We start from the raw sequence: 12,478 nt of genomic DNA, 5'->3' as shown, positions 1-12,478 counted from the left end.
GTGGATAGGTGATGGATATGCCTCTCTGCAGCGAGCTTTGATACCCATATATTCTAGCCTCTTCCCAACACCTCTGGGTTTTATCCAGATCAAGCACTATGACTAATGCTGCCAGTTAGCGCTTGATCCTGGAGTCCGCAATCTCCTGAGTACAGTGTACCAGGTGAACTTGCTGGCAGTGACATCAACGCAGCCTGTCCAAGGCAAGTGACCGAAGGCACAGAACCTGGGAGAAAGACCGGGTGAAGATGGAAGCTCCTGGGAACCACCAGATTGATTGGAGGGCTCAGTCCGACAGGCAAGTCTACACCAATGTGCTAATATGCTGTGCATACTTGTACATTATGGCATAACCTACCTCAGGGCCTCTAAAAAGTAGTAATGTTAGCAAAGTTTACTACCGCTTTAATATCACAGGTTCCCAGGAGCCTCTCATGGGGCCCCCTACTGACCCGGTGGCCCTTGGGCAGGGTTGCCAACATTTCAAAAGTTTTCAGGGGCACTTTTTTTGCAGTGGTATAGTGACATGCCCATGTTCCTCTATACATCACGGTGGTCCCTGAAGGCCCTGTGCAGCACACCTACTATGATTGTTGTAAATTGGGCTAAATGGCCTTTCTACGTGGACTGGCAAGTTTGTTAGGGCTATTGATGCTGGTGACAGTTTTTCCCCTAGGCGTCCTTGTGCATTTCAACTGTGTTTTTTGCTGTTTGTTGGCATGGAGTAGCAGTATTTAAAAAATAAATAAAAAGTGGCTATACGTAGCACATTTACATTGATGTCATCATGCATTCTGTGATTGCATAGCACCATTTTCACATCCCTGAGGCAGACAAGTGTTTACAGCAAGTATTTGGGGATATCAGAGGGGTTTAAAGGCCTACAAATTCTCAGCAAGCCATAGCCTTGTGCAGGCAAATGGTGGTTATGATGGGTTGGGCTCCCAAATACTTTAATCAGATAGGACCTCCTGCACAGTTCACCCTGCAATGGCTTTCCAAAGGGTCAGGTAAGCTCTGAATCCTTGCTCTTAGAGGATTGTACCCCTGCAACAGTGGAAATACCAGCTACTTCCTTTGTGTCGAGAACAACTTTCAGCAACCATACCTTGACTGATCAGCTTTCAGTGGTTCTCACTGGCATAAAAAAACACCTGGGACTTGAACATAAATGCTCTTCTTTTCCTCCTTCCCCTTTGAGGGAAGATGAGGTGTCAGAGTCCTCAGGATGAGGAAGAGGGTGTAGAGGAAGCAGTGTGCCCCCAATTACAAGTAGTAATGCATGTTTTCACCATCAAATATTTTTTTCACCAGCCCCCCGTGGAATATGAATTTCACAAGAAATGGGGCCCTTCTAGTTGTTGTTCCAGCTATTTGTTTAAATGAAAAATATAATGGATGAAGTCTCATTCTTTAAAGATATCATCGATAAAAGGTCAGAAACCTTTTTGAAGGCTTCCTCCTTTCTGGTAGAAAGTCTGGGAGAAGCATCTGCTTCAATCCAGAGAATCAGACCCTGAAAGTTCTGCCATTCGCCAGCTCATGGAAGACTTTCCGAGAGCCTTGAACCTTTGAAGATTTTATAAGGCAACTTTTAAGGGTGTGCAGCATGTCTCTGTACAGGAGAAGGACTTTAGGTGTTGATGGATTTTTTTTTCTCTGCAAAAAAGGTAAATCGAGAGGCTGCCCTTTGGGAATAAAATGGCGGTCATTGCAACTTTTTCTGTCACACGGTATTTGCACAGAAATTTTTCAAACACCTTTTTTATTAGGAGAAAGAAAATAAAATTCAATATTAATAATAAAAAAAAACAAAAAAACACAAACGCACACAAAACACTAAAATTAGCCCGATCTTTTTGTATAATGTAAAAGATGTTACTCCAAGTAAATAGATAATGTCATGCTTCAAAATTGTGCCCACTTGTGGAATAGCGCCAAACTTCGGTACCTAAAAATCTCCATAGGAGACGCTTTAAAAAAAATGTAGTTTACCCGTTTAGGGTTAGAGGAGGTCTAGGGCTAGAATTATTTCTCTTGCGCCAACATTCCCAGCGATACCTCACATGTGTGGTTTGAACGCAGCTTACATTTGCCGAGACCGAAAGTGACCTCATAACGTCTTGCCCAGGCCTTCGAAGGTTATAGAGATGGCTGGGGGACCAATCTGCCAGCCGATTCATTCTCAGTCTCGCACGGGCAAGCCGGTAGAAGCATCAGAGGGCGTCAGGAGAGGGCGGGCCCCTCCCCTCCGGTGCTTTTGGACAGCCGATGTGATTGTTTTTACTTTGCAGGAAATTGCTGGCAGAAAAAAAAAAGATGCTATCTGAATGATGATCATTCAGAGATCTCCACTCAAAGTCTAGGTCGTTATACGACACCCTTGTGCGGGAAGTGGTTAAAAAAGATAAAAGTTATCCTTTTAAAAAATAAATACACTTTTTTTGCAGGTAAAAAATAAAATAAAAATTGCCTTTATTTTTTTCTTAGGAGCCTGTGAAACATGGCGCCTGCAATCAGCAGATGACAGGTGCAAGGACAGGCTCCTCTTCAGACTATCAGTGTAGCTTGAAACGGAAAGACACAAACTGACCATGCCATCATGGATCGGCAGCCATGATTAGTGTGGTCAGTTTACAGGCAGGATTAACCAGGTATTATACAACGGACATTTCGAAATGACATTGCAAGATAATGATGCAGTTTATCCTGGAGAGACAGGATTTTTTTGGGGAGGGTTTACAAATACTTAAAAGGTATTAAAACTCGAAATGTCCATTTGTGGAGCTAGAGGGGAGAAAAGAGAAAACTATGTAAAAGTGAGTCAACAAAGTAAAAGGTCCATGTTAAACAAATTTCCCCCTAATCCCTGGCTAGTTGCTAGACCAAGATCCCAAGGCAAATTAGGCAGGAGCTTAGGGCTCAGTGAATGTCCAGGGCCAAAAGCTGCTACCTTGATCTGTCTTTGCTGGTGGCTATGGGTTTCTACATTTTTCCGCACAGCTTTCTTAGTACATAACAAAATTTGCATGATCAGACGATATTAAAAAAACATACGCTTCCGTTATACTACTTTAATGAGAAATTATATATATAGTTATATTAAAGTATCATACAAAACAAAAACATTCTGTTCAATTTTCTATGTACAAAAAAAGAGCAGCAAAGACTGTAAAATACGTACATCGAAAAGGAAAGTGCTGGAGGGGAAGATATGGAAGCTTGATGAATTTGCTTGATTAGTACACTTTAAAAAAAGCTTCTCCCTGCTACTGTACACGGATCACTAGTTCTGATAAGGGAGCCTACTGCTCCACGTCTCTCTACACCCACGTCGGTCTCATTCTGTAGGAGGAGCCAAAGTTCCTTGAAGGAGGGGCATGCGAGTTTGGAGTCCACTGAACACTCATCACTTTGCCTTCTTAGTCTTCGGTTTAGCCTTTGGTTTAGACTTCGCTTTTTTGTCTTCACTCTTTTCTGCTTTGGATGTTTTGGAAGGTTTTGATGTTGTTTTTGCCTTTTTTGCCTAGTGTGGTAAAATAAGGTGATTAGAATGGAAGCAACGTGGCACCTCTACATTGTACTTTTAGCGAAAACAATAGGATCATTTTTCATACACAGATTTGTAGAGATTTACATATTTTGTATATCAAACACTAGAGCCAGCATCCTTGGTACACGTCCAATCAGAAAAAAAATAAAAACGATTGACTTACCTGAAAATTTCATATCTTGGGAGTACAGTACACAAATTATTCAAATCTGACAAATCTTTTGTCAAGCCAGCCACTTGTTGCCTGAAATGAAGCTAGACTCAAATGCTGAGGTCGGTGTTTTAACCAGTTCTTTTCTCTGAAGCCCAACCTCACTACCTGGACCCCATTCAATCACAACTACCCTGGTCACCATCTTCAATACCCCCTCTCTACTGACATCTTCTCTTCAACCCTCCCCATGCAAAAAAACAAACTTGTTGGACATTTCCAGTCTTGACCTAAACTCCATGGCCCGGATTCACGTAGCACTTACGCTGGCGTATCTTGAGATACGCCGCGCAAGTGTCAATTTGCGCCGTCGTATCTATGCGCCTGACTTTGAAAGCAAGATACGCCTGTAAATAGGCTCTATCCGACTGACGTAAGTTTCCTACGCCGTCGTATCATGGGCGCATATTTACCCTGGGCGCTCCCATTGATTTACGATTCGAATATGCAAATGAGGGAGATACGCCGATTCACGAATGTACTTACGCCTGGCGCATTAATATACGTGGTTTATGCAAGTCGTTTACGTAGTAGTATGTGAATAGGGATGGGTGTAGGTTATGTTCACGTCGTAGGCAGTGATTGGACGTATCTTAGGCGTTCGTTCCGACGTGATTCTGAGCATGCGCATTGGGAAGCGTCCACGGGACGGTGCATGCGCCTTTCGCTCGGCCCATCATTTGCATGGGGTCACGGTTCATTTAAATGGATCACGCCCACTTCCACCTACTTTGAATTAGGCCGGGTTACGCCTACGAATTTACGTTACGCCGGCGCAACGTTGGGAGCATTTCCTTTGTGAATACTGTGCTCGCGGCTCTGCGCAGCGTATATTCGCTACGCCCGCATAAAGATGCGCCGAGGTATGTGAATCTGGGCCCATCTTGTTTACCTGCAAGCTGTAGCCTCACTAACAACTGCCTTCTCTACCCCTAAAGTCTGGCAACACACTGCAGCAGCTGGCCTCCTAAAACTCACTAACAACTTTAAAACCGCTAAAACCAATGGCCATTACTCAGTACTACTACCATTAGAGCTTTCTGCTGCCTTTGACACAGCTGACCACCCTCCCCTCTGCTTGCCCTCAAAGATTTGTAAGAAAGGTCTACTTGCTGGAGGCAGGGGCCCTGCCATGTTACTCTTACAAGAAAATTCTATTGAGTAACACACCAAAAATTAGCAATACACAATAACCCCACAGTCATCTAGTTACAACAACAAAAGATGATTTATCTAGTTGCCAAGGGTTGGTATATTTTAAGCATCGCTACTTGACTACGTAGACCTGAGAGTCATGTTCCAGATATAGCTATACATTATCTTGCTTCCAAATTCAATAGTGAAATAACAAAACATTTCATTTCCTAGACCTAGAGGGTCAAGGCCCAGTTATTTTAATATGAGAATTATTAAGGACCCACACATCGCTGAAGGCCCTTGCAGATTATTAATTTAGTACGGAAGGATGGAGGCTTTAATAAACACTATTAGTATCCAAGTACTGTATAACGCGGTACGGAAGACAGAACTATGGCTGGTGTAGGCACAGAGAGCGCTCAAAGCAAAAATCAACATTTGCTTTTTTTTAATAATCACCTCTTTTCGCTCTAGGATATTACATTTGTTAAATTTAATAATAATTTGCCTGGAGCCTCTCTATGTAACAATTAGTATATCATTTCATAATTATACACACTATAATTCTCATTTTATTATACATTTTCAACATCCATTAAGATTGCATTTTCCTTAACCACTTGCTTACTGGGCACATTTACCCCCCTCCTGCCCAGGTGAAATTTCAGCTTTCGGCACTGCGTCGCTTTAACTAACAATTGCGCGGTCGTGCGACGTGGCTCCCAAACAAAATTGACGTCCTTTTTTCCCCACAAGTAGAGCTTTCTTTTGGTGGTATTTGATCGCCTGTGCGGTTTTTATTTTTTGCGCTATAAACAAAAAAGTGCGACAATTTTGAAAAAATACAATATTTTTTACTTCTTGCTATAATAAATATCCCAATTTAAAAAAAAAAAACATTTTTTTTCTCAGTTTAGGCCGATACGTATTCTTCTACATATTTTTGTTAAAAAAAAAAAAAAAAAAAAAAATCGCAATAAGCGACTGGTTTGCGCAAAAGTTATAGCGCTTACAAAATAGGGGACAGAATTATTATTTTTTATTATTTATTTTTTTACTAGAAATCGCGATCTGCGATTTTTATTGGGACTGCGACGTTATGGCGGACACATCGGACACATTTTTGGCGCCATTCACATTTATACTGCGATCAGTGCTATAAATATGCACTAATTACAGTATAAATGTGACTGGCATTGAAGGGGTTAACACTAGGGGGTGAGGAAGGGGTTAAATGTGTTTCCTATCAAGTGTTCTAACTGTAGGTGGAGGGGGGTGACCGATCTGTGTCTCTATGTACAAGAGACACAGATCGGTCTCCTCTCCAGAGACAGCACCGCTGTCTCTGTGTAAAACGGCAATGAGAGATGATCTCATATGTTTACATATGAGATCTCTCATTGGCCGCACAGATCGCATCGCAAACGGCCACTCTGATTGGCCGTTCGCGGCGATCTGTAATTGGCTGTGTCCGAGGGACACGGCCAACACAGATTTTCCCCGCTGCGTGCTCTGGAGCGCGCGCGGGGACCGCCCAAAGGGGCGGACGTCAATTGACGTCCTGTTGGCTTTTGGGATCCGCGCTGTAGCCGTCAATTGACGGCAGGCGGATCCCAAGTGGTTAAAGGGGTTGTAGAGAAAATCCCCCCCCCCCCCTAAATAGCTTCCTTCACTTACCTCATCCTTCAATTTTGCTTTTAAATGTCCTTATTTCTTCTGAGAAATCCTCACTTCCTGTTCTTCTGTCTGTAACTCAACACCGTAATGCAAGGCTTTCTCCCTGGTGTGGAGAAAGCCTCTTGAGGGGGTGAGCAGGAGTGTCAGGACGCCCACTAACACACAGCTACTTTCTCTATTTCCTGACTTGCCTCTTGAGGGGGCGAGCAGGAGTGTCAGGACACACTCTACTTTGCAGATAGAGAAAGTAGCTGTGTGTTAGTGGGCGTCCTGACACTCCTGCTCTCCCCTCAGGAGGCTTTCTCCACACCAGGGAGAAAGCCTTGCATTACGGTGTGTATTTACAGACAGAAGAACAGGAAGTGAGGATTTCTCAGAAGAAATAAGGACATTTAAAAGCAAAATGGAAGGATGAGGTAAGTGAAGGAAGCTATTTAGGGAAAAAGTAAAATTCCTTTACAACCCCTTTAATTACCAGAACTGAGCATGTGTAGGGAACCAAGAACAGCATCAAGCACAAATTTCATCTTACATCAGTTTGAAACAGTAAAATTACTGAATGGACAGTGAAGTAGCAACAGACTGATGGGGGTCATTTCTCTGCCCCCCCCCCCCCCCCATCACTGAATCCCTTGTTAGCACTGCAGCACATATATCCGGCTCTTTGTTCCACTTTTCCCTCTACAAGCGGAAACCCTACAGTATAGGAGACAATCTGTGTAGCTCAGTCTTAACTGATCCTGTTATATCAGCTGTCACCAACAAATCCATACAGAAATACTGGGGACATCATCACTGAAGGAAAAAAAAAAAAAAGCAGGACTTTTAATAACTGGAGCGATGAATAATTGATGAGTTACCTTGATCATGGCATCTCCGCCTACATCATCTTCCTTTTCTTGAGCCGGATTGTCTTCATTATTCACTTCCTCACTATACTCCATATCAGGTGATGAGGACATTTCTCGTTTAGTGGCTTTTACCATTTGCAGAGAGTAAGGGGTAAGATGAGCCTCTTTGTTGTAGCTGCGCGTAAAAGCGCTTTTCACCTGGGCGCAGAAATGTAAATCAGTCTAGGAACATACTGTCATGTGTGTACCATTTAAAATGACTTATACAGCAAGCAGCTAAACTAAAAAGGTGTGACAGGCATATGGTATATAAAAAACACTATCAAAAGGGCCTGAAAAATCTCGACGCTTTAACAAGTATATATGTTAAATTCAATAAATATTTGAGAAGCTTTATGTCAGGGGTTGATATTTTAAAACTGAAGAGTTCAAAATCTGGTGCAGCTGTGCATGGCAGCCAATCGGCTTCTATATTCAGGTTGTTCAATTAACCACTTAAGCCCCGGACCATTTGGCTGGCCAAAGACCAGGCCACTTTTTGCGATTCGGCACTGCGCTGCTTTAACTGACAATTGCGCTGTCGTGCGACGTGGCTCCCAAACAAAATTGACGTCCTTTTTTCCCACAAATAGAGCTTTCTTTTGGGGGTATTTGATCACCTCTGCGGTTTTTATTTTTTGCACTATAAACAAAAATAGAGCGACAATTTTGAAAAATGTTTTACATTTTTACTATAATAAATATCCCCCCCCAAAAAAAAAAAAATATATATATATATATATATAGATAGATATATATATCAGTTTAGGCCAATGCGTAGTCTTCTACATATTTACACACAAAAAAAATAAAAATAAAAATCGTAATAAGCGATTGATTGGTTTGCGCAAAAGTTATAGTGTTTACAAAATGGGGGATAGTTTTATGGCATGTTTATTATTAATAATGGTAGCGATAAGCAATTTTTATCATGACTGCGACATTATGGCGGACACATTGGACACTTGACACCAATTTGGGACCATTGTCATTTTTACAGCGATCGGTGCTATAAAAATGCACAGATTACTGTAAAAATGACACTGGCAGTGAAGGGGTTAACCTATAGGGGGGTGCTGAAGGGGTTAAGTGTGTCCTAGGGAGTGATTCTAACTGTTAGGGGGCGTGGCTACGAGCGACACGTCACTGATCGCTGTTTCCAATGACAGGGAACAGACGATCAGTGACATGTCACTAGGAAGAACGGGGAGATGTGTTTACACTGACATCTCCCCGTTCTTCAGCTCCGTGACACGATTGGGCGACCACACAGCGGCAAATTAAAGGGGATGTACCTGTACGCTCACTTGCCTGTCCATGCCATTCTGTAAACGTATATATGTGTGTGTGCGCGCGTCGGTCCTCAAGCGGTTTAAGGGGTTGTAAAGGTACAATTTTTTTTTCCTAAATAGCTTCCTTTACCTTAGTGCAGTCTTCCTTCACTTACCTCATCCTTCCATTTTGCTTTTAAATGTCCTTATTTCTTCTGAGAAATTCTCACTTGCTGTTCTCCTGTCTGTAACTCCACACAGTAATGCAAGGCTTTCTCCCTGGTGTGGAGTGTTGTGCTCGCCCCCTCCCTTGGACTACAGGAGAGTCAGGATGCCCACTAACACACAGCTCCTTTCTCCATCTGCAACGTAGAGAGCGTCCTGACTCTCCTGTAGTCCAAGGGAGGGGGCGAGCACGACACTCCACACCAGGGAGAAAGCTTTGCATTACTGTGTGGAGTTACAGACAGAAGAACAGGAAGTGAGGATTTAAAAGCAAAAATCGAGGATGAGGTACAGTGGGTGCCCGGGATATTGTGTCAATCTCGCTCCCTTTCTCTGCGAGATTGAGTACCTACGAGCCCTATCGTGGGAGCCATCGCCGAGCTGGCTTGCCGCGATGGAGACAAAGCCGCCATAGAAGCGACGGAAAATCCTCCAGGTGAATGGGTAGGGGTTCGATGTACCCCATATTCATTCACTTAGGGTGGGGGGCTGGTATCTGGGGGGCCCCCTTATTTAAGGGGGCTCCCAGATTCCGATAAGCCCCCCGCCCGCAGCCCCCGACAACCAACGGCCAGGGTTGTCGGGAAGAGGCCCTGTCCTCATCAACATGGGGACAGGGTGCTCTGGGGTGAAGAATTGGCGGGAATCCAAGTCTGATCTCCCGTCGCTTCTATGACGCGCTCGCTGGAATGTGCTTTGTCTATTCCAGCGAGTGCGAGATGTCGGCACCCTGTCGCCGAGAATCAGCGCGATGTTGTCGTGCTGGAAACACATTCTCGGCAACAGGTACAGTAAGTGAAGGAGGACTGCACTAAGGTAAAGGAAGCTATTTAGGGGGGGGGATTACCTTTACAACCCCGTTAAGCTTTTACAAAAAAAATAAAAATAGAAGACGACGACCTGGAAGCCGATTGATTTCAATGCAGAGCTGCACCAGATTTTGCACTCTCAGTTTAAGTAAATCCACCCCAGTGTTTCCACTACTTTGTGGCTATTGGAGTTACCATTCTAGAAATTTGGCAAGTTGGTTTATTCCCGTTATTTAGTGAATAGAACGAATAGAACAGCTCACACAATCCTGAATCCACCAATTCATAGAGTAAATCCAAGGCTGGATATCTCCAGCAGATTGCAGCTAAAGCAAAAGGATCTATTATTAAATCCTGTAGACAAGTCCAGCTATTGCATGTGCACTGGACTTCAACAGCTAAACAATAGCAATTCAATCTTTGGGGTTAGCGTGGTCAGACCCCTGAGACGAGGTGTACTATGGTAGCCTGCACTTTGCCAAACCAACATGCAAGCATTTTCTCATGTGATTTATGATCAGGGTTACACACAATTCTACAAAAACGTGATTCATTTGCTTATTTCTTACCTTGGGGTCAACTTTGGTGAAAGGACTTGGTTTTCCTCCCCAGCTGCAGATCTCCATAATGTTATCAAAGTCCTCCTTCATCAAGTAGTATGCGTCCATCAAGTCCACAACTTCCTGCACGCCATCTGAGCCCTGGGTTATCAGTGGCTGCACTAGTCTGTCCCTCATGTAGGGCAGGTAATCCAGATTCAAAGCACCCCTACTTGCCCGCGTTCTAATCAGAAAAAAGATTAAGTATGAATATATTGGACATTTTGAGGGGAATTTACCAATACTAAAAACAGACAGAATCTGGGCAGCTGTGCATGGCGACCAATCAGCTTCTTTCATTTTCAAAGCTTACCTGACCAAGCTGAAGATAAAAACGGATTGGTTACTATGCACAGCGGCTTCGGGTTCAGTAAATCGCCCCCAATCTAGGAGCATGATTAAAATAAAAACACCCCTTACAGCTCCCTCCCAGAAAAAGGTGTGTTGTGTTGATGTATTGTACACATTAAGAGTTTTTTTTTTTTTTTTAATTGATGCGCGATTGCAGCTGGGTATCGGTTTATGGACCACACAGACATACTTTTTTTCTTATGGATCCAGCCAGAGGCTAGAAACACTCTCCACTCGCTTGCTGACTTATCGGACTGGAGACAGCGCTCTAATGATTTGCTTGCCATACAAAATTTAAACTTGAGCCTCTTTCTGAGATTTGTTGTTTACAAGTTAAAAACAATTTTTGCTATAAAATTACTTAGAACCCCCAAACATTATACATTTTTTTTTCTAACACCCTAGAGAATAGGCGGTTGTTGCAATACTTTGTCACACCGTATTTGCGCAGCGGTCTTACATGTGCACTTTTTTTAAAAAAAAAATCACTTTTTTTAATTAAAAAATAATACAACAGTAAAGTTAGCCTAATTTATTTTATTTTGTGAAAGATAATGTTACGACGAATAAATTGATACCCAACATGTCACGCTTCAAAATTGCGCCCGCTCGTGGAATGGCGACAAAGTTTTACCCTTAAAAATGTAAAAAAAATTCTACAGGTTGCATGTTTTGAGTTAGAGGAGGTCTAGGGCTAGAATTATTGCTCTCACTCTACCAATCGCAGTCATACCTCACATGTGTGGTTTGAACACCGTTTTCATATGCAGGCGCCTTGCTTATGTATGCGCTCGCTTCTGCATGCAAGCTCGTCGGGACGGGGAGCATTTAAATTTAGATTTTTTTCTTATTTTACACTGTTCTTTAAAAAAAAATAAAAAATTGTGTCACTTTTATTCCTATTACAAGGAATGTAAACATCCCTTGTAATAGAAATAAGCATGACAGGTCCTCTTAAATATGAGATCTGGGGTCAAAAAGACCTCAAATCTCATATTTAGGCAAATTCTGCCCTGCTATGGTATTAAGCACGGTTGAAAGTGTGAAACGCATCAGTTCTATATTCTACTGTGGCTTGTATTTTTTTTACAATAAAGGCAAATTTTCGGAGTGCGGCTGTCCAGAACTTTCCCTTACCTAATTCCTATATGCATAGCCTGCACCTGCTACTTCAATTCTGAGGAGAGTCTTATCTCCCCCCTCATTCGTATCCATACCCAGGAAGGAGAAGGACTCGATCGCCTCTACCAGCTCTGGTTAGTGGCGGGGGGCACGGAAAAGTGGCGGGGGGCCCTCTCCCGCCACAGATAACAGTGATCTCCCTGCGGATCCACCACAGAGACCACCATTATCGGAATCCGGACCGCCGGCTGAAGACGAGGATACCCAAGTTTTGGTCGTTAGCTGCCGCCATAACCAAGATATTCCTCTTCAAAGTGCTGACGTATATAGTCGTGCGGTGGTTATAAAGGCTATTTTTTTTTTTACTCCCTAAAATAAAAATAACAAGGTTATATTTATCCGCTCTGTGCAATAGTACTGCAATAGTCCCTATAGCAAGCTGGTTACACTTCCCAGCTCCATGTGAATCAATAGAAACACACAGCGTGTCTTGGCCTTTTCCTCTGCTTCAAAAGGATTTGATTGACAGCAGCAGGAGACAACGGCTTCCACTGCTGCCACTGTGTCCTGTGAGAAGAGGAAGAGAAGAATGTGTCCCGCTGCAGAGGGGCACAGTGCTGGATCGAGAAAGGA

At 43.1% G+C, this 12,478-nt stretch overlaps 1 protein-coding gene across 2 annotated transcripts in view; it reads right to left on the bottom strand.

Annotated features, from left to right (window-relative positions):
- Positions 1–3,059: 3,059 nt before the first annotated feature.
- Positions 3,060–12,478, bottom strand: part of RFC1 (replication factor C subunit 1) — a 97,337-nt gene continuing 87,918 nt past the window's right edge. For both annotated transcript variants that reach the window (XM_040335123.1, XM_040335124.1), the window contains 3 exons: positions 10,343–10,556; positions 7,439–7,627; positions 3,060–3,526 (listed from right to left, as the gene is read on the bottom strand). In XM_040335123.1, the coding sequence (XP_040191057.1) occupies positions 3,410–3,526; positions 7,439–7,627; positions 10,343–10,556 (520 nt within the window). In that variant the 3' untranslated portion in view covers positions 3,060–3,409. The remainder of the gene's footprint in view (positions 3,527–7,438; positions 7,628–10,342; positions 10,557–12,478) is intronic.

The sequence above is a fragment of the Rana temporaria genome, chromosome 1 (assembly GCF_905171775.1).
Source record: "Rana temporaria chromosome 1, aRanTem1.1, whole genome shotgun sequence".
NCBI lineage: Eukaryota > Metazoa > Chordata > Amphibia > Anura > Ranidae > Rana > Rana temporaria.
This window is presented reverse-complemented; position numbering and strand designations above follow the sequence as displayed.